Source organism: Notothenia rossii (genome assembly GCF_949606895.1).
Source record: "Notothenia rossii genome assembly, chromosome: 3".
NCBI classification, from domain to species: Eukaryota; Metazoa; Chordata; class Actinopteri; order Perciformes; family Nototheniidae; genus Notothenia; species Notothenia rossii.
In genome coordinates, this window is record NC_136901.1 from 34685913 (window position 1) to 34705976 (window position 20064).

Here is a 20064-nt window from a genome sequence, read left to right on the forward strand (position 1 = left end):
GGAGGGGAGACAGTTTCTTCTTCCCACAGCAGTGCACAGGGGGTGGGCTCCTGACTTTTTGGGGAAAGACTGAGGCCCCAAAAAGGCCTTTGTACCTGTGTACTCTCATGTTCCGATTAACCCAGTTTCCCCCAAATCTCTTTTTTGTGTCCATATATACGCCGGGATCCTGAGTCGAGGCTAATCCTGTTGCTGTGGTCGTGTGTCCTGGATCCTGAGCACTGGATCTGAGTCTTCGAGTCGTGGCTGAACCTGTCTCTGCGGTCCTGCCAGACTCTCACCATACTACTTCCCTGATGGCTCCCACAAGATTGCTGACATCCTCGTGGATTCATCTTCCTATTATAGACACTTGCATTTCCAAACATTTGGTCTACCTATGTTGTAAATGTATTATCTTTTCAATTTACACACGGCAACTATTGCACGTCTGTCCGTTCCTCTGTTGCTCTCCCTGAGGTTTCTCCCATGTTCCCTTTAAACTGTGGGTTTTTCTCTGGAAGTTTTTCCTTGTACGATGTGAGGGTCTAAGGACAGAGGGTGTCGTATTGTCATACTGATATTCTGTACAAACTGTAAAGTCCACTGAGACAAATGTCACATTTGTGATATTGGGCTATATAAATAAACATTGATTGATTGATTTGTGCCATAGCCGAGAATAATATTTTTGCAAGACCTGTACATCAGAGGCCATGCCCACTTTCCACAAATATGGATATGGAGGAGGTGTCTTTAGGTTTTTCTGTCCTGTTTCGAGCATAAAAACACTAGCAGAGAGGGAGCAAACTCGAGAGAGGAGGGGGGGGGGGGGGGGGGGGGGGGGGGTTCCCCATATGCTCTCTCCGGTAAGCTCTCTCCGTGGAGAGCTGGGTTTTTGCCTCGGTTAGGTTCTCTCAAACTTGGTAACTATCGCTTGAATTTCTTTGTTGAATGCGGAGTAAATGTATTTGTTGAAAGCTGAATGAATTGATGTGTGTTGAAAGTTTAGCACCCTGCCACCTGTGAGGAAAGGCCCTCCCAATTCATGCGGGACTAAATGTGTTTATGAATTGATTTGTTGAATGAAAGTTTGAATGTGCTTTTTATTATCACCGGTCATTTATGAGGAGATGCCTCTAAATTCTGTCGGACGATTTTAAATGTGACAACTGAATTGGGCAGTTGAAGTTACAATTTAGTGTAATACATGTAAAACTGTGAATTGATGTTTCATATTAGAACATGACCACAGCATGATATGTTTTGTAGGATTGTCATGTTGTAACGAGAGAAGGTAAAAACCCTGTATACATTTGGACCAATTTTTCTTCAAATAAACTGATCCCACCTTTTGGATTGGGACAACTTAAAAGACATCAGCGCTCTCCTCTCCTGCTTCAAAGGTAAGATTGCACTCTGCCACACTCACACTTAGGTAGGGCCACACCTCCTTCACTGATATCAAAAACCTTCGGGATCGCTTAAACAGATTTAGCGGGTCGTCTGAATTGAAACAGCAGTTAATTGAACCTGGTTCTTCAGGAGATAATAGAGGTGAGATCTTGCTGACGTTGGTGGATCTGAGCCAAGCAGCAAACTTACACAGACTCAATAACTTCTGTTAGGTCAATTAGTGGGTCTGAGTAATTTGCCGGAATAAATTATCAGGCCTCCCGACTCCCAAGACATGATGCATATAAGTCAAACTACCCAAAAGTATAAAGCATTTAACATTTCCACACTAAAAACTACCTTGAACACGTCCCTTTTTATTTAGCTTTCATCCCATCCATGCTTTTGCTGTTAGTACATACTCAATGCATATCTTCCCCCTTGTGCCAACCTTGTTAAATAAACAAATGTTACATATCATTATTTGTTATTATTATTATTAATTGTCTCTCACTAAATTAAAAAGAAAACAAAGCATAGAATACAAAGAATGTTAAATAATCAAAAAATCATAATAGGCAACATGTTTGGGGTTTGAGAAAGAAAGCAGGTAAGAGGTTTTCTAGGTAATAACAGTTATGGTGATTCTGAAGACCCTTTTAAATCTTTTTAAAGTTGTTATTATAAGAGTCATGTCCTCTGCCACACGGGTACGGAGGTCTGCCTCGGTGCTACACCACTGGGACAAAGTCTGTAAAAGGAGGATATGTCGTCCTCATCCACACACTCTTCAGTGAGCTTCAGGCAGACGAAACAGAACTCCACTTTACAGCGGGCACAGAACACGTTTTTACATTGGGTTCTGTTGTGCTCCACCAGCAAACCACAGGTGGGACAGGCACGGATGGAGGGGCAGCCGGAGACCCCTTCCACGTCCTCAAAGGTGATGTCTGGGCAGTTTCTCAGTATGTCCAGTGGGCTCTGGCAGTCTCTATTTGCACAGTGGTCTGAACGGGGAGCTGGACCTTTCCATTTCTTCAAACACTGCCAGCAGAATTTATAACCCCGCCTTCTCCTGGCTGTGCACACTGGGCATTGGACACAGAGGTCATGGAGGTCACTTCTTACCACACGAGAACTGCAACCAGGACACTGTTCAAGGAAGAAATCAAATGTCGTTGTTTTAAAATTCTGAATAAGATAATATAAACTTTATTAATCTAAAAAAAAATTCGTTATCTTCCATCACAGCAGCAGATAGATAAGATATTGCCAGTGAATAAAAAAATAAAACCCTTTTTTTTTTTTAAATACAAACAATAAAGATAAACATATTAGCAGTAGATGATTAACAAAATACTAAAACAGTGAATATACACATTAATCAATAATGAAGGATATATATCGATAGTATAATATTAAATACACAATATAAATATATACACATAATAAAGAATTTAAGGCAGTGTACATTATGCTTGAAAAAGGCATGTTTTTGATAGTGAACAAATATTTAGAACAAGTCTGTAAATGCCGTCAATGTTATACTTACTGATTTAACGCCCAGGTAATCCTTGGCAGCGTTACTGAACACTGTCTTCTCAAAGTATTCAAGTTCTTCTTCAGTCAGGAGGGCCATTTTGCACACCTCCTCGAAGGGCCACTCGACATCGCAGTCAGTTTGACCACACACAAAATTGCACTCACCCTAAGATATATACAAAAATTAAATTAAATTAAAGGGAACATATAATGAAAAACTCACTTTTTCAGCATTTGTTTGTATACACCTCCCCCATCTCAGTATCTCCACCCACTACCTGAGGAAAAGTACCTAATTTCCTCTGGAGCCGATTAGAGCAGACTGGGTTCTTAAAGAGACAGGCCCCAAAACGGAGCGTTTCACACCGACGGGGAATACAGGTGTCTTCAGACAGTTTGATAACAAACAACGTGTTTTTTTAACATTAAAGCATGTATACATGTTCGGTACAAAACCGAAATACAACCTGACAATAAGCATGTTGAGTTGCCTTTAAAGTATAAACAATTCAAGTATAAAATGTTATTTTTAGCCTATTAGTCGCTGATATGAACCAAAATCAATCTTTTAAAAACTATAGGCCTACCTACTATTACAATTACAAATCTTAAATAAGATTACTGTTTACTACATACACTGCCGCTATGCAATTTTGTGAGAAAAAGTGTAGGCTAGTCGCTAAAGCATGTATGAATGGGGGTGTAAACAGCTTACACTGTCCAGCAAATAGCGACACCAGATGGTGAGAGACATCGGAGTGACAGCATGGCCGCAGGACATCTTCGCTCTGAGAGACTTATAGTCCTCACACAAAACTGTGAGACAACACAAGCAGATAAAAACAGTGTTAAGGGGCGTTTAAAATAACAAAAATATCAGGTAAATGTGAGAATATACTTACAATCTAAATCATCATCTCCCTCCACAAATGTAAAAGTGGCGTCTTGTGGGTCGTAACATTTCTCTTTTGTTTCGGTCCAGCTGCTTTCTCCAGAGCTCAACTCGTCTTCACAGCCTACGAATCTTTCATTAAATCCTGAGACATCTTCATGAGTCCAAATGTCACGAATACACTGCCTTTCATTTATTCTCTCTCTGCGTGGAGCTGAGAGTTTGCCTCCCATGTTGAAAGCTTTATCAAACAACCATGACTGGCTGACCTGCTTTAAATTCCATGAAGTCACGTGACGTAGAGTTACAGGTGAGGCGGAGTGTTTTTTTTTATTCTTATAATAGGATCATTTGCAATTGCTGTTACCCACTTCATGCAATTTCCTCACAGTGAAAAGACTCAAGAGCCAACATGAAAGTCCAGCTAAGGGTGAATGGCCCCCGAGGAGACGAGAAGGTCCTGGATCTGTGCGAGGATGCGGAAGATTTGAAGAGAATCACCGTGTTGCAGCTGAAGAAGAGAATTGTGCGGGACATGAAGATAGGTATGTTTGACGTCATTCTTTATTTAGGATATAGGGTGTTTAAGTTAATACGACAAATATTAATATGCTTACATGTAGAGCCAGAGGCAGATGGCATTCTTGTTAATTCAAGAAGAAGGGAGAAGTATACTCATCTTGTACTTAAGTAAAAGTACCAGAGTGTAGGAATACTCTGTTACAAGTAAAAGTCCTGCATTCAAAATGTTACTCAAGTAAAAGTAGAACAAATAAAAGAAGTCATTATCCAGATGGAGTGTTAAGTGTTGATTATATTTCACATCATTAAAGTAAAATAGCAAACAATGTAAATACTCAAGTACAAGTACTTATATTGTACTTAAGTATTGTACTAGAGTAAATGTACTTAGTTACTTTCCACCACTGATTGTTTACAATGTGGACTTTGTAGAGTGTTACTTATACAAGCCTAATATGAGAACTCAACACAGTTTTAACCTATACAAAAATATATGTGTTTGTGTGGAATTAGAGTTTAAGCCAGGCCTAAAGATGATAACAAAAGGTTTCAATGCAGTTTGAACTAGTCAGATGATTGAGTTAAGAAAACATTAGAAAATACTGTGTAGTGTCTTTATGAGGAAAAAGGCCTGAACAAAAACATTTGCTTATCTTTCTGAGCATAACAGATGATGGGAAATCTCCCTCTGGGGATTCCCAATAGAGGCGTGGAAAAGTCTGCATCTAAGGTCAACAAATAAATAAAAAAATGGTCTCTTTATTTATTTTAGGTGATGATATCCGGATGGTGTTCAGAACGGATATTCTTGAGGAATCCTCCCTGCTGTTATCTTACGGAATCAAACACATGAGTACCATCCACACCCTGCTGATGCTGCCCGGAGGCATGATAGGAAGAACACCATAGACTGGATATATGATGAAACCTGACCATTAATGTTGCCTATTATGATCTAAAAATACACCGAAATATATGTATTTAACTGTAAAATAAAATCTATCTTTAAACCTCCTCCTTAATGGTTTATTATAATATGTAAGATATGCTCCAATTTAAAGTCTGTTCATGTAATCACTTTTTGTCTTTCTTTCATATTTCTCTGAAAGTCTCTACAAAGTGAAGACTAGGTGGTTTTCCCCGTTAACTCCAGACAATAGCACGATGAGCTCTTTTACTGTCAATCTGTTGCTATTTTTATTCTAGTCTTTCTTGAGGAAAACTCCCCATTGTACATTCTTTTAGACATCAGTGTGCCAAGGAGATGCTTTCATTATGATGTGTCAATCAAGGATGATTAAAACCAGGAAATGCCACACCCAGTTATTCTATAATTAGCAGCAGGAAATGTCCTTCTGGGAAATCAATAATTTCTCAGAAGGAATGGGGGGAGAACATGAATGTCAGAAACCAACTAATAGCCTGGTTACAATCAAAATAACTAGCCAACAAAAACATATTGTCCTGCTCATAACGCACAAAGCCCCCCCCCTACCTCACAGACCTGCTGCACCACCACACCCCTTCCCGCTGCCTCCGCTCATCAGAAGCCAACCTCCTATCCATCCCCACCAACATCAATCACCGGACCTGGGGAAACAGAGCCTTCTCCGTCGCTGCCCCCTCCCTCTGGAACTCACTCCCACAACCCATCAGAGACTGCACTGACCTCACCACCTTCAAAAAACTTGTGTTGCTTGATTTTAATGTGACTTTAACTATATTTATTTGCTGTTCTTTTCTTTTCACTATCTCTGTAAAGCGACTTTGAGCACCTGTAAAAGCGCTAACAAAATAAATATATTATTATATTGCATATTAGTCCACAGATTGTTATCTTTCACTGTCAATATGTATATTTCTTACTTTTTAGTTTTACTTTCTATTTTGAGATGTTTCTATTTTATATATTTTTTATTTTCTGCTCTCATTTTCACATTTTGTCCCTAAATGCTGCTGTGACTAATGCATTTGGAATCAATAAAGTCAATCTTATCTTATCTGAAGTATTATTTTGACCTTAATTCAAATCTAATGATCGTTAGATCGAAATGTACGTTTCCTGGGACTATAATTTGTGACTTAATTATAAACGTATTGTATTCAAACTTAAGCTGTCATAACGTTAAGTAATTAATAATCCTTACAAGTTAGTTGGCAAAGCTAATAATAATGCATCTTAAGTTGCTGGTTAAGACTTCCAGAAGATGCCACTCCTCAGTCAGTGTGTGCGGATCAGCTGTCAGTGAGTAACCACACTTGTTCCTATCAGCTGAAAGGCATATACTTTTATCTTGGTAAAGTTATCCCGACAGCGATTTAATTTGAATCTGTACTAAAGATATGTATAGTGTTTTCTTATTTTCTGTCATGGGTCAGTCAGGGATTCAAATGGTAACATTATACGAAGTGTCATTGAAGTGTATCACAGTATCATCGATGTGTGTTTGTTGTTAACGTCGCAGAAACGTTGTATTTATTGGCATTAAACAGATGCACTTTGTTCAGAATGTAAACTCACGGTAGTACGTACTGTATTAGCAAATCACAACAAAGAAACAAGAAAGAAAGAAAACTGTGGTTATTTTTAGTGACAAACACTTAGGCCTACCACACGAGAACTGGGTGTGGTAAGTAAAATCATGAGAGAGAGGGACTTTCTGTAAACGGCTAACAGTAACGTAACGATGACTTCAGAGATTTTCTGAGTACTTTTTTAATACATTTGAGTCTGTGCTGGATCGGAATATTTCTACGTTTTTGCTAGTTAATTACAAGGAAAGTATGGATTCATGAAGTGAAAACATCCCAATTAAACGTAAATCTAATTAAATTGATTTGCAAGCAGTTTTTATGTTTAAGTGCAAGTCCATTGAATCTTAATGGAAAATATCAATATTTGCTTTAAGTGAATATCCTCATGTATTCTGTGGTGTAGATGTAGTTTAGGAAGTGTCCAAAGGAGGGACAGCGCCACCTATTGGACAACACTCTATAATAAGACCCCCTATGGCTGAGTAATGCAACAAGTGATATTGTTAGTGTCAACATGCTTAGATTCGTCCAGTCCCGCAGTTGTAGTTACAGGCAGAAATGGAAGGAAAATGGAAGATTTGTTAATGGAGCTAAAAGATGTGTTAAAAATAAATAAATGAGAAACTGAAATGGGGTTATAGGGATTTAAATTCAATGTAGTGATCGGTACCAGAAGCAAAGACATAAAACCACTTCAACTGGAGCCACAGAAGAATAACAATGTATAACCTTTGATAACCAGTTTGGAATGAGGGAAGTTTAGTTTTTATCGGATTGAACGCGGAACCATCATTATTCCCATAACTGGTCTTATTATTTTTAATTTCCTGGAGAAGAATAAACGCCAGGTGAATTCTTCTTCACACCAAATTTTGCCAAGTTAATGATGTCATTATGTCAATACAAAACACTTATCACAGGTATTACTGGTACTATTCATGAGATGACAGACTTCAGTTGGCATATTAAATATTGCACCATTAGCGGCTACAAAACACCAGATGTATCTCCTTCTGTACTAAACTGAATCCAAGTGTTTGGATCAGTGGGCGGTACTGCAGCATCAGAATGTAGTTAGACTACATTTTAGAACACGAAAATGATTCGAAAAACTACTCGGAAACAAGCACCTAATCGTATTGCATTGGATGATGGGAACTTACAAGCTCGTGACAAATAACAATTCTTTTTTCAGAGGAAAGATTGAAGAGAAAAGATGAGCAGCTCCAGAAAAAGATCCCATGAGGAGGGGAAAGCACCAGCAAAGAAACCAAAAGGCAAAGAAGATGCAGGTGAAGTACAAATGATCCAATGATACTGCAAATCCCTTTCATTGACGTTATGCACCTATTTCCTGGAGAGTGAAAGCTGAATAAAGTCTTTTGTAACATGTTTTGATCTATAGCACTGATTTTGGTTCAGCGTCCTATGGGTCTATACATTTTGCACATATTTAACCTATTTGTTCTCCTTTTGTTCTAGCTACTCAGCTTCATTATGGTCTGTATAATCAGGGAGCCACGTGTTACCTCAACAGTGTCCTCCAAGTTCTCTTCATGACGCCAGAACTCCATGACAGGTTGGAAACAGCTGCTTTCATCTGGAGAAAATATAGAAAAGACAACTGTGTGAAGTAGCTACAGTAAATGTGTTAAAGGTCCCATGTCATGTTTTTCTGGTTATTAACCGTCCCCTTGTGTGTTATGAAGGTTTTTATGCATGTAAACGGTCTGCAGAGTCGCAAACCCTCAAAGTACACCCTGTAGCGAGTAAAACTCTAAATCAGAAAATACCTGTCTATGCTGACCCAGAACGCCTTGTTGGGGATTTTTCTTTTTCCATTTTTTTCTTCCTGAGTATAGTGACGTTAACGAGTATAGTGACTTAACGGCTCCTCACACACACACACACACACACACACACACACACACACACACACACACACACACACACACACACACACACACACACACACACACACACACACACACACACACACACACACACACACACACACACACACACACACACACACACACACACACACTCGTAGCCTGGCTGTGAGTGTGTGGACTCATCAGAACAGAGTGGGTGAGCTGACCAATAAGAGCACAGTGGGTTCATAGGGAGGGGGGGCAGGAGCTCCAACAAGCCGTTTAGGACAGAGAGTGAATACAGATACTATGCAGAGATGCTGTATGAGAAACCAATGTGAGTTTGGAAAATTGCATATTGTAAATCTATTCTAGTAGACCTCAACAATGGAATTATGATCAGTAGAAATAGCCATGACATGGGACCTTTAAGTGTTACATCTGAGAGTCTGTAGTGTGTTTGGTGAGGAGTTGTAAACCTTGCAAGAAGAGAAATCGAAAGTACTTCAAAACTCAAGCAAGACTTCACAACTAAAGTCTGCCATATATTTGATAAACGGACAAATATACATGCTTGCAAATGTACATTTAAATATATTTATGGGACTGCTCTCACCTCAGACAGCAAATATTACCATCAAAGGCTCAAGCTGCATCAACTTCGACTCTTTATCAGTGATTATGTAAAGTTAAAACGGATAAATGTTCACCCATAAAATCCTAATTTCTACAGGTTGGATCCAGAATCATGGATCACGGATCAAGAGCTGGGGGAAGTGTTTAAGAAAATTAAAGTAGAAAAATGTGGAACAGAAAACATCACAGAGAGTTTGGGGATTAAAAATGGTAAGTATTTCAGCAACCAATAAAAACAAGGAAGAAAGTGACATGGCTGAAATGCTTTACTGTTATCTAATGTACATTTGATTTTCAGTTCATCAACAACGTGATGCTGCCGAATGCCTGGAGTTGATTTTACATAAAGTCAGTCCAAACGCCTCTGAGGTGAGCGCTTACAAATCTATTGAGTTGTCAGTCAACCAATTGGAAAAAGGCGTTACTATATTATTAATAACAATAATAATAAGGATATTTTTATCTCAAGGTTTTCCAAGGACAGCTGATATACATGACAAAATGCTCCAAAGGCCACATCATCAACGAAGAGACAAATCCATTCTGGACTCTTCCACTGTCGCTAACAAATACCCCTGATGCAACCTACAACGTGGTAGGCAGCATTTCTTAGTTTTTTACTGTTTTACTGCCTTTAAAAATAAGTGATCATTCATATGGAGTTAAGTGCTTTAAGTTAATTAGTACACATGTTTTTGTCTGAATCTAATAAGTGAGCCAGAAGTACACATTTTTAACCAATAATAAAGCAATACATTACAACCAATAAAACCACTGCCTGTGAAAGAATAAATTAAAAAGGGCAGTTTTTATGAAGATGTAGAATTGGTAATCTAATTTGGAGTTGAACAACAACGTTTTTGTTTTTACAGGTAAGAGGCTTTGAAAGGACTTTTGAGACAAAATCATACAGTGGAGACAACATGGTGTACTGCAGCGAGTGTGAAAAGAAAACAGAGGCGACAAGTGTGAGTGGAGTCCAAAGCCAAATGGGGCCTGAACACATTCAGAGTCAAATGAATATTTGACTATTTGTTTTGTCTGTTTTACAAAAGCTGCAGTGTTGAATATCTTCTTGTGTTGTTCAGGGATGTGACATGGATACATTTCCCCAGATTTTGGTCCTACTCCTGAAGAGATTTGAATTTGACTTCAACACCATGTCATATTTCAAATCCGACTGCAGTGTGGACGTGCCATATACATTACAGAAAAAGGCAAGGGGGAGAAACTTTAAAAGATGTTCATTAATACACTTTTAAATGTTCTTATACACCCGTCTCTGCTCTTTATCATAGGACAAGAAGTACTCGCTGTATGGGATGGTGAATCACTATGGCAGTCTGAGAGGTGGACATTACACCGCCACCCTCCTGTCCAATGAGGACAAAACCTGGTATGAGTTCAACGACGACACCGTCAACAAGGTGAGGATTCATTTAACGCATCCATTAGCATGGCACATATTGAAAATCCTCACATATTTCTATTTGTTAAATGTTGCAGGTTGAAGAGCAACCATTTGCACAAACCGGGACTTATAGGTATGATCCATTAATTATACTTTTTTGGAGCATATTAAGGACTACATTTTCTGAGAAGATCTTATGATATATTCTCTAATACATTTAGTCATGTTAACTGTATGTTCTCAACTCTTTGTTGTTCTATCACTTCAAAATGGTTGTTCAACAGTTCCAGCAGTGCATATCTGCTCGTGTACAGAGGTAAGATCAGAATAGTACATCAAGAAAGCATTAAAGCGTGGGATATTAACAGATTATTGATTAACGTTGATGTTTCCCTCCACTTTACACCCTCAGAAAGTCTCAAAGACGAGGGGAAAGACCAAAGAGGAAGGACCCATGATGACAAAGAAAACAGGCATGAGAGCCAAGATCAAGACAGACAAATACAAATCAGCAAAGATACAAAGAAACCGAAGGATCAGACAAGACATGAAAAGGACGCAAACAATGTGGAAATCGTCATGGAAGATGATCTCCCCAATCCAAAAACAAGCAAAATGGAAGTAGAGGAATGTGAAACGACAAAGGGTATTAACATTTCTGATCCTTCTTTTGAATGGCATTTTTTGAAGAGTTTGTTGTAGTAAATTCATATCTATTTTATCTTCCCACCAGATAAGGATCGTCAGCCGCCCAGCAATCGCTTCTTTGGCATCAAGAGGAATCATATTTATATTGCTCTCGGCGCCATTGCATCCATTGTGATTGTGATTTCTGTCGTACTTGCAACAACTCTGAAAAACTAGTATGGATGTCAGCTTTGAAATGTCAACCAGCTCCACCTCAAGCTATCAAGGTACTGATGAAGAGGCGATGATTCAACATTCAAAACACTAGTTGGTAAATTGATGGTTAAGGAACACGATTAGGTATCTCTAAATGTGAAACAATATATCATAACGTTGTATTTACTGTTATGTCCTGTTTTCTCAGTATGCTATTTTGGTGTCAGATATTTTAAGAAACCAGCTGATAAACTATGAATGAATCAGGCCCACAACAAATAATGTTCATGACTTTGCTTTATGTAGTATAGATCCATGTACTATCTAAATATTATACATCAGCAAGGATTTTGGAATTGTCTGCAATCTTTTTTTAAGTATAAATGGATGGAAGTTGGAAAATGGCCAAATGCGTGGTGTACCACAGGGGTCTGTTCTTAGACCGTTTATTTTCCGTTTACTTTGATAAGGTGCAATATGATTATACTATCTTACCGCTTTAATCTTCTTACAGACTTATTTCACACGTATAAAAGTCAAAAGTGTATCTGTTGCACAAATGATTTATTTTAAGCTATTTTTATTTAGAGTCCAAATATATGATACGTGTTTGTTATGTACAATGTGTGGCTCAGCCCAGTTATTGCCAACAACATTTTTGTCTACAGCATCCAATCTAGTATATCATATTACATCGTAACTCCTTCACAAACCTTTAGTAGAATGGAAGACAATGATTTCAATCCAGTGTCTTTAACTATTTCTACCTATTGTGTTTTGGGGTTTATTCTTTTGTGACATGTAAAATACCAAATAAAGCTAAACAAACTCGCCTACTGACATACTGGTTTGGCTTGCTGTTTGCATATACTGTTCTGCATGCATTTCTATCAGGTTTGTAACCCGAGTCACTTAGCATTTCGTACAAGGTCACGATCGAATAAAGATGAGGCATCAAAAGCTGGTATTTAAACTATTCAGAAGTGCGGTAAGCACCCGTTTAACTGCTGGCAGAGACTAGCTGCCTGTCAGCCAAGGATACAGGTTTCACCCAAACAAAAAAACTTGTGTTATTTAACCCCGCCATACTGCATTTTTTGTAGTAGTCATGAGCTTGGTAGTTTGTTAGTAATTGCAGATTACTTTAGACCCCAGAAATAAAATGATCCAAACTGCATTAGCATATTAAGGACATTTATTTAAGCGTAAAACAAAGGATAGAGACATATGCAAGCACAAAAGCTTAGTTTTTTACATTACAATCTTCATAGTTTTTGGTTTTAAATGATGGTCATTGTTGTTAAGAGTCTTTTTTTCTCTCCTGCGTCTTCATCCTATTATGCCTCCGGGCAGCATAAGCAGCGTATGGATGGTGGACATGTGTCGGATCCCGTAGGATAACAGCAGGGCAGACTCCTCCAGCTGCTCAGTTCTGTACACCATCCGGATGTCTGCATCTGAACAGGAATTAAAATAAAAAACAGGGCTTGCTACAACAGTTCTTAAACTAAACGCATGCATCTGCAATTCTATGAGCCTATATATGCATTAATACAAACATCTTCATATAATAAAAAGGAGAAACTTACTTATCTCTAGTTCTCGAGTAATCTTCTCTCTCAGCTGCTTTACAGTGATCTTCTTTAAATCCTCGTCATTTTCGCACACATCGATGACCTTTTCCTCTCCTCTGGGTCCACTTACTCTGAGTTGAATTGTCATTTTCGCAAATGTACCTGATGTGCCAGTGAGGAGTATGTGTGGTTGTTTTGGTTCAGTGATGCAAACGCAAATGTAATTCTAAGATTGAGGTGAGAGGTGTTTATGTTTTTTTTTTAAAGGCGTGTTCATGGTGCGACTGAATATCATGACTCATTAGGTGAGAATGATCATCTGTGTAGCCATTGTTGTTTAGTAAGAGGACGAGTAGAGTCGAGTCGGGATGGGGAGCGCGTTGACAACTGAGCAAAAGAACAGGGAGTCATTTGCACAACACAAGAGTCTGATCGGTACACAGAGGAAAACGTTTGGGAATCGAAAACTAAGAAGGAGTCCGACTGATGCGACGTGGAGAAGTCATTTTCAAAGCACTGATGTGACGACTGACGATAGAAATGTAAGTCATTCTGCATTGTAAAAAATATGCCTTGGAATGGAGGGAAGCAGGGTTGCATATCAATGCTAATGTTAGCTTGAACCTCAGGAATTGATGCTGGCTGGAGAATGTAAAGCTACTTCAAGGCAAGGACAAACTTGTGAATTTAACTCAAGAATGATTTATTCTGATGATACGAGTAACAAGGTTGCGTTGGTTAGAGGGCCACGTTCGCTCAAGAGAGAAAAGATAAGGAAAATATATGAAGTTTAAAAAATGACTTACCTTTGTCTACCTATGGCAGTAGCACATGGCTTGATGATGTCATTTCTTCTGTGTCATGTGACCTACAGTTTTTTCACTTCCTCTCCTTGTGCTTAATAGGTTTTGGTAGCAGGGTTTTGACCAATACAAAAGACGTATCAACATAAAAGTACTAAGTAGCAAAAAAGGTAAATAAAAGGCCTATTTTAAATGTAATATTTGACATGCAAGTTAATCACCAAGAAGGTTGGACAAATAAAAACGCCATTTTAGAGGGTGCTAGAGATTGATATTTTAAAAACACTTTTTCCACAACTTTATTTACATTTTGTCTAAGTGCAAGTAGTGCTTGTGGTGGGACAGGAAATGTCCTCCAATTCTTGAATGTCCCTTTACATAAACCTGTTTACGGTAATTTACTCTACAAACGTGTGTACCGTAAACTATTTTAAAAACAACAGATACGCTGTAAACCTTGACATTTTCTACCGCAATTTCAACATTTGTTTTACAGTTTGGGCAAACGAACAACTTGGCGACTGGACAGAAGGCGATTGATTCTGAACAACCAAGCAATTTAGCAACTGAGCAAAGGAGTGATTCTGGACAACAGAGCAACAATGCAACAGCTGAGCAGGAGAAGGGTTATGACCCAAAGGACACCACATTTATTTTCGTCGATGGAGAAGACGACCACGATTGTAAGTAGCCAAAGAACCTGACATTTAATTTCTAATATATCTAACTTCTCAGTAACATTTGTTTTTTGTGTTTCTCGTAGTTGAGTGCAATGACTTCAAGTCTCGCAGAGCCAAGATGTCCTGCGGTCATACCGTCACCCCCATGTCTCTCACCAACTGGTGTAAACGGCTGTTGGGTCAGGTAGTGTGCTAGTTAATCTTTTATATTGACATTAATAATAAAATGTGGCAAAAAACAATCTCTTAATTTGTCTTTTTTCAAACCCCAAGGGCGAAATCAGATTTGTGTGTGGCCAACCCGGCTGTGATGTTGAGTGGCCGTATGACGAGGTGTGGAAAATGGCTCTTCTGACCCCCGAAGAAATGGAAAACTTTGAAAGGAAAATGTTCAGTAGAGCTGCTAAAGAATACTTGGACGTCAAATCAGTAAGTATCTAAAGCAGGGGTGTCCAAACTACGGCCCGTGGGCCAAATGCGTCCATCAGCAAATTCTAAAAGTATAATGACTTAATAAGCATCTGCTTGTCTTATATTGATCTTCTTAAATATAAAATAAAAAATATATATATTACACAGTATTCATGTGTTAATAAGCCACATGTTCAAATAAATTCAGTCAATTAAAGTTGAAAATATGTTCTAACATTAGAGGTTGATAAGAAAAAAGCCCAATTACAAATTCACATAATAATAATAATAATAATAATAATGCATTTTATTTATATAGCGCTTTTCACGACTCAAAGACGCTTTACAATATGAGGGAGGGTAGACAAACAAGGACAGGCAAACAAGTAAGTATAGTAAAATAAATAAAAAGGCAGTCAAGAGGAAATTGATTGAGAGGAGGGGGGCTTATGGGTAGGCAGAGTTGAAAAGATGTGTTTTGAGGCGGGACTGAAAGACTGTGAGGGACTCAGAGTCACGGAGATCTTGGGGGAGGGAATTCCAGAGCCTAGGAGCTGCCACTGAGAAGGCTCTGTCCCCAAAGCTGCAGAGTGTGGATGTGGGAATGGATAGGAGTCCGGACTCCTTCGGACATAAGAACATAAGACATAAGACATAAGTTCATAAGACATAAGTTCATAACATAAGACATAAGTTCTTATGTCCTTCGGACATAAGAACCTTGAAATCTACCCTTCATATTTCCCCTTATTATAATCAATGTGAAGCTTCTGTTTTAAGGAATGAGCTGCTAACACGATAAAATAAACCCTCTGGAGAGCTGTGAGCTGTTTTTTTCTTACAGCATTTTCAATATCAAGAATAATTTACCTACATTGGATTGAGTTTGCTAACTTACAACTGAACTTATAAGGCAATATACCTCTAGTGAACGGCCCAGCCCTTCGTATATTTTTCTGTTTGTGGCCCTCGGTGAAAAAAGTTTGGACACCCCTGATCCAAACTAATAATACTCAAATGTTCTTGGAAAACGAATTTGATCCTTAATATGTTTCATCCAACTTCCCTTCACAGTGTCCCGGCTGCAAGTGCTCTGCCGTGCGGAGTGACGTAAACAACGTGAGGGTCTGCTGCGTGATGTGCACGGCTAAAACAAACGTGGCCTTTTCATTCTGCTGGCAGTGTCTGGAGGAATGGAAAGGTCCATCTCCCTATCCAGACCGGTGTGCAAATGAAGGCTGCATCAGTAAAGCACAGGATATACTGAACACCTGCCATGATATCACCTTTAAGGACGTGAAGGGGGTCTCCGGCTGCCCCTCCGTCCGGGCCTGTCCCACCTGTGGTTTACTGGTGGAGCATAACAAAAGCAGATGTAAATACATTGGCTGTCTGCGGTGTAAGGTGAAGTTCTGTTTTGTTTGTCTGAAGCGTTATGAAGAGTGCCTGGACGAGGACAGATTGTCTTTCTATTTTTGTTGTGTGAGTGGTGTTGCCCCCAGACAGACCACCATAACTGTGTGGCAGAGGAAATAAAGCGACTCAGCTTCTGTTGATTCAACTCTGTGGTTTCAGGAAGTCAAACTAAAGCAAAAGTTGTGTTTGTATTTCTTGTGTTCACCCAAAGGAAAATACAGAATTTGTTTTACCATAGAGTAAGTTTATGTATCTGAGGCTTGTTTTTGACTTAGTATTTGCCTTCTGCATTAGCTCCATTAGTCCTCTAAATTGCTCTTTTCACCAACCCCAAGTTGGTAATCAAACAGTTCATCAGGAAGACAGCTATGTTTCTTACAGAAAGAGCATGCTCCAGAAGGCATTGGTTAGATAAGATACACTCTGACACATATTAGGTTTATGCAAAAAATCACCAAGGAGAAGAATTGAAGAATGGATTTGTTTTGACTTTGAATGCAAGTAAATGCAATGACCAGAATGTGGCGGCATTGTGCCATTTTACGGTGTGACGTTCAAATGTGTTTAAATGGAAGTGGTACAAGTTAATAAAAACATCAACACCTCCATTACCCCAGGATGAGTTTTCACAGTGTAAGTGTCGCCAGTATTGTATATTTGAGTGACACATATTCAAAGTTATTGTCATTTATTCAGAATATGTTTTTCTCTATATTTGCTGTCTCCCTTAAACCAATAGAGTTGTTGCTGTGCATATTCACCTCTGTGTCTGAGGTATTTTAAACTATTATTGTATTGTTATTTTTCAGCGGTGCTGCAAGAACAAAAACCCTCTCTTCACATTTAATTTACATTTAATTAAGTATCGCACTCCACTAAGTTAATTTGACTGCTAGTTTTCAGATTCTGATTTTTCATACACAACATCTGATCAGTTTTTAAACTATGATGCATAGCTCAAACTAAACAAAAGTGTAGGACAGTTAAAATGACCACCACTCACAATTGATTAAATGTAAAAAAAAAAAAATATGATGTATTCAAGGTACAATGTTTTTGATGATAAATCATTGATCACATCAGATGATGCATCGGAAACTTACTGTACCTTGATCACATCAGATTATGCATCGTAAAATCTTGATCGCATCAGGATGCATCATAAAAAACTATTGAACCTTGATCACATCGTATTTATTAAGGTTTTTGCGGTTTGAACTCAATGCATATCTTCCCCTTTCATGTCAAATTTGTGAAATCAACAAAAGTAATATGATGTTACACACTCATTGTTATAAAATTATTGGATCAGAAAACTGGAACACAAGGAGTAGGCTACACTGGAGAGCTTTGAACTGATGTCGGACACTGAAGATGGAAGTTACCAGAGTTGGGTGTAACGCGGCTTTACTGTAATAATATTACATTTGTCGGTAACAGAGTAATGTAACGCGTTACAAATTCAGTAATAATCACACTATAGTTACTAACATTGCGCGAAAAAAATACTAGATTCTCTTTTTGACAGAATAGACTATAGTAGTTACTACATTATTCAGAAGTTTACAGTAACTTGGTTGTTAATAACACGGCGGGTTTAATAAATGTGCCTCTCTTTTCCTTACCCTCTCTCCCTCTCCTGACAGCCCGTCTGTCTCTCATGCAGCTCGCTGATCCAGTGAATGAGTGACCCTACACGACAGTAAATAATAAACATTTATAAATGTTTTAGCTGGTTCCAGGGGTAGATAAGATAGGTCTAACTTTTAACATTTTAAATATTTCAAGTCACTAGAGGGATTACCAACGCAGGTTTATATTTTCGTAACATTTGCGCGACTTGTCCAGATGCGGCTATCACAGGGGTTGAGCTGCAGACTGAGACAGAGTCAGAGACATCAACAGCTATAACTCTCGAGGGGTGGAGGTATGCCCATTATTTTTAAATGTGTCAGAAGAAAGGACAGGAATGTGACGGTAAGGTGCATTGCTGGCTGCAAACACAACAACATCAAACCTCTCCAAGCACCTGCAGGCAACATGCTAACACGAAGCTAGTAGCTAAAGACCCCCGAACCCAGAGTGATGATGTTGAGTGAGTGCCTTCCTTATTGCAATAGTAATTGTTATATGTGTGCACATGTAGGCCTACGTTTTAAGTTTTGGCTACGCTGTTGCTGAGTAACGCAAAATTAATGTAAAGAAACAAGTAAAGTAACGAGAATTGACAAAGAAATGTGCTGAGAAACAGTAGTCACACAGCCTCTGCCCAAACCAACGCTGAGGTTCTGTCCCCGAACCTGCTCTTTTTATTGGCAAAAAGTTGGTAATCAAACAGTCAATCAGGAACACATTACCAGCTATGTTTCTTAGAGAGAGAGCAGGCTCCAGAAGGCATTTGTAAGATTTACTCTTTGACACATAGCAGGTTTAGTCATATATCCTTATCCAAAGAACATCATTTGTTCAACCTTGCTGTTTGCATATCCAGAAGTAAGAAATATGTAATCTCTCAACACAGCTGCTGTAACGAGCCTTAGAATACAGGCGTCAGCTATTTTTCATACACAGGGGTACCAAATGCCTGCTGCTTGTACAGACAGGGAAACATGAACTGAGGCGTGGACAACAGTGTTCATAATCAAAGAATACTAGTTCAATAATTCTCCATCCATTATCATCACTCATCTCCTACTCAATAAAAAAGAACACAAACAAAGAATTGAATAATAAGAGTTTTAATTTTATTATATGTTCATAACCACCATTTTGTTTAAATGAAAATAAACTATTTCATTATTTCAATTGTGGAAAGAAATAATGGGTTGAGATATTTTTAGTAAAAATAGAAAGATATTCTGTTATTGAGAGCAGGTATGAGTTTGTCTGAGCAAACACAGTTATGATGATGTACCTGTTACATTTATTATTATTTTCAGTGAGATCACGGAGTTATGTCCTCTGACACGGGTACGGAGCTCTGCCTCGGTGCTACTGGGACAAAGTCTGTAAAGGGAGGATATGTCGTCCTCATCCACACACTCTTCAGCGAGCTTCAGGCAGACGAAACAGAACTCCACTTTACACCGGGCACAGAACACGCTTTTACATTGGGTTCTGTTGTGCTCCACCAGCAAACCACAGGTGGGACAGGCCCGGATGGAGGGGCAGCCGGAGACCCCCTCCACGTCCTCAAAGGTGATGTCTGGGCAGTTTCTCAGTATGTCCAGTGGGTTCTGGCAGTCTCTATTTGCACAGTGGTCTGAACAGAGAGCCGGACCTTTCCATTTCTTCAAACACTGCCAGCAGAATTGATAAGCCCGCCTTCTCCTGGCTGTGCACACTGGGCAGTGGACACAGAGGTCATGGAGGTCACTTCTTACCACACGAGAACTGCAACCAGGACACTGTTCAATGAAGAAATCAAATGTTGGTTTGTTTGTTAGCATGCAAATCTTCATTTGCATATGAATATATATTTATGCTACTTACTAGTTTGAAGTACAGGTAATCCTTGGCAGCGTTACTGATAATTACCATTAATTAAAGCA

General features: G+C 38.8%; 3 protein-coding genes and 2 long non-coding RNA genes across 10 annotated transcripts; 2 read left to right on the forward strand and 3 right to left on the reverse strand.

Moving 5' to 3' along the window:
- Window positions 1-1656: 1656 nt before the first annotated feature.
- Window positions 1657-4094, reverse strand: LOC307032309 (E3 ubiquitin-protein ligase ARIH2-like). The gene is made up of 4 exons (XM_079670188.1): window positions 3819-4094; window positions 3632-3732; window positions 2927-3082; window positions 1657-2526 (listed from the first exon to the last, which is right to left on the reverse strand). The coding sequence occupies exons 1-4, from the start codon at window positions 4039-4041 to the stop codon at window positions 2065-2067; spliced, it is 942 nt and encodes a 313-aa protein (XP_079526314.1). The 5' UTR covers window positions 4042-4094; the 3' UTR covers window positions 1657-2064.
- A 2379-nt stretch (window positions 4095-6473) lies between these two features.
- Window positions 6474-12462, forward strand: LOC307032305 (ubiquitin carboxyl-terminal hydrolase 12-like). 4 transcript variants are annotated; one of them, XM_079670180.1, is made up of 13 exons: window positions 6474-6627; window positions 8061-8157; window positions 8348-8444; window positions 9473-9585; window positions 9674-9744; window positions 9845-9970; window positions 10248-10343; window positions 10464-10592; window positions 10674-10802; window positions 10882-10919; window positions 11071-11102; window positions 11199-11432; window positions 11520-12462. In XM_079670180.1, exons 2-13 carry the CDS (start codon window positions 8082-8084, stop codon window positions 11648-11650), a joined length of 1272 nt encoding a protein of 423 aa, XP_079526306.1. In that variant the 5' UTR covers window positions 6474-6627; window positions 8061-8081; the 3' UTR covers window positions 11651-12462. The 4 variants fall into 4 exon arrangements, with proteins under 4 accessions (XP_079526306.1, XP_079526305.1, XP_079526308.1 ...); XM_079670179.1 differs by having other exon boundaries at window positions 6539-6575; XM_079670182.1 differs by having other exon boundaries at window positions 6539-6575; window positions 10491-10592.
- A 344-nt stretch (window positions 12463-12806) lies between these two features.
- LOC307032323 lies at window positions 12807-14060 on the reverse strand. The gene is made up of 3 exons (XR_013806226.1): window positions 14010-14060; window positions 13219-13590; window positions 12807-13086 (listed from the first exon to the last, which is right to left on the reverse strand). It is a non-coding gene; the product is annotated as an uncharacterized lncRNA (long non-coding RNA).
- LOC307032307 (putative E3 ubiquitin-protein ligase ariadne-2) lies at window positions 13560-17124 on the forward strand. Of its 2 annotated transcripts, none has more exons than XM_079670185.1 (5): window positions 13560-13745; window positions 14503-14689; window positions 14770-14870; window positions 14960-15115; window positions 16172-17124. In XM_079670185.1, the coding sequence occupies exons 1-5, from the start codon at window positions 13572-13574 to the stop codon at window positions 16631-16633; spliced, it is 1080 nt and encodes a 359-aa protein (XP_079526311.1). In that variant the 5' UTR covers window positions 13560-13571; the 3' UTR covers window positions 16634-17124. The 2 variants fall into 2 exon arrangements, with proteins under 2 accessions (XP_079526311.1, XP_079526312.1); XM_079670186.1 differs by lacking the exon at window positions 13560-13745 and adding an exon at window positions 14325-14399.
- Window positions 15383-18596, reverse strand: LOC307032322. Of its 2 annotated transcripts, XR_013806225.1 has the most exons (4): window positions 18318-18375; window positions 18139-18205; window positions 16384-16447; window positions 15383-15721 (listed from the first exon to the last, which is right to left on the reverse strand). It is a non-coding gene; the product is annotated as an uncharacterized lncRNA (long non-coding RNA). The 2 variants fall into 2 exon arrangements; XR_013806224.1 differs by having other exon boundaries at window positions 18139-18596.
- Between the last annotated feature and the right edge of the window lie 1468 nt (window positions 18597-20064).

Excerpts from the sequence above, each read along its gene's own strand:
- LOC307032309 (XM_079670188.1), bottom strand. The coding sequence starts at position 4,041 with ATGGGAGGCAAACTCTCAGCTCCACGCAGAGAGAGAATAAATGAAAGG. Across the intron at positions 3,733-3,818 it reads GGGAGATGATGATTTAGATT|TTTTGTGTGAGGACTATAAG; the intron begins GTAAGTATATTC and ends GTTGTCTCACAG. Across the intron at positions 3,083-3,631 it reads GTCGCTATTTGCTGGACAGT|GGTGAGTGCAATTTTGTGTG; the intron begins GTAAGCTGTTTA and ends TATATATCTTAG.
- LOC307032307 (XM_079670185.1), top strand. The coding sequence starts at position 13,572 with ATGGGGAGCGCGTTGACAACTGAGCAAAAGAACAGGGAGTCATTTGCA. Across the intron at positions 14,871-14,959 it reads GTAAACGGCTGTTGGGTCAG|GGCGAAATCAGATTTGTGTG; the intron begins GTAGTGTGCTAG and ends TCAAACCCCAAG. Across the intron at positions 15,116-16,171 it reads AATACTTGGACGTCAAATCA|TGTCCCGGCTGCAAGTGCTC; the intron begins GTAAGTATCTAA and ends TTCCCTTCACAG.
- LOC307032305 (XM_079670180.1), top strand. The coding sequence starts at position 8,082 with ATGAGCAGCTCCAGAAAAAGATCCCATGAGGAGGGGAAAGCACCAGCA. Across the intron at positions 10,593-10,673 it reads CATATACATTACAGAAAAAG|GACAAGAAGTACTCGCTGTA; the intron begins GCAAGGGGGAGA and ends TCTTTATCATAG. Across the intron at positions 10,803-10,881 it reads ACGACGACACCGTCAACAAG|GTTGAAGAGCAACCATTTGC; the intron begins GTGAGGATTCAT and ends TAAATGTTGCAG.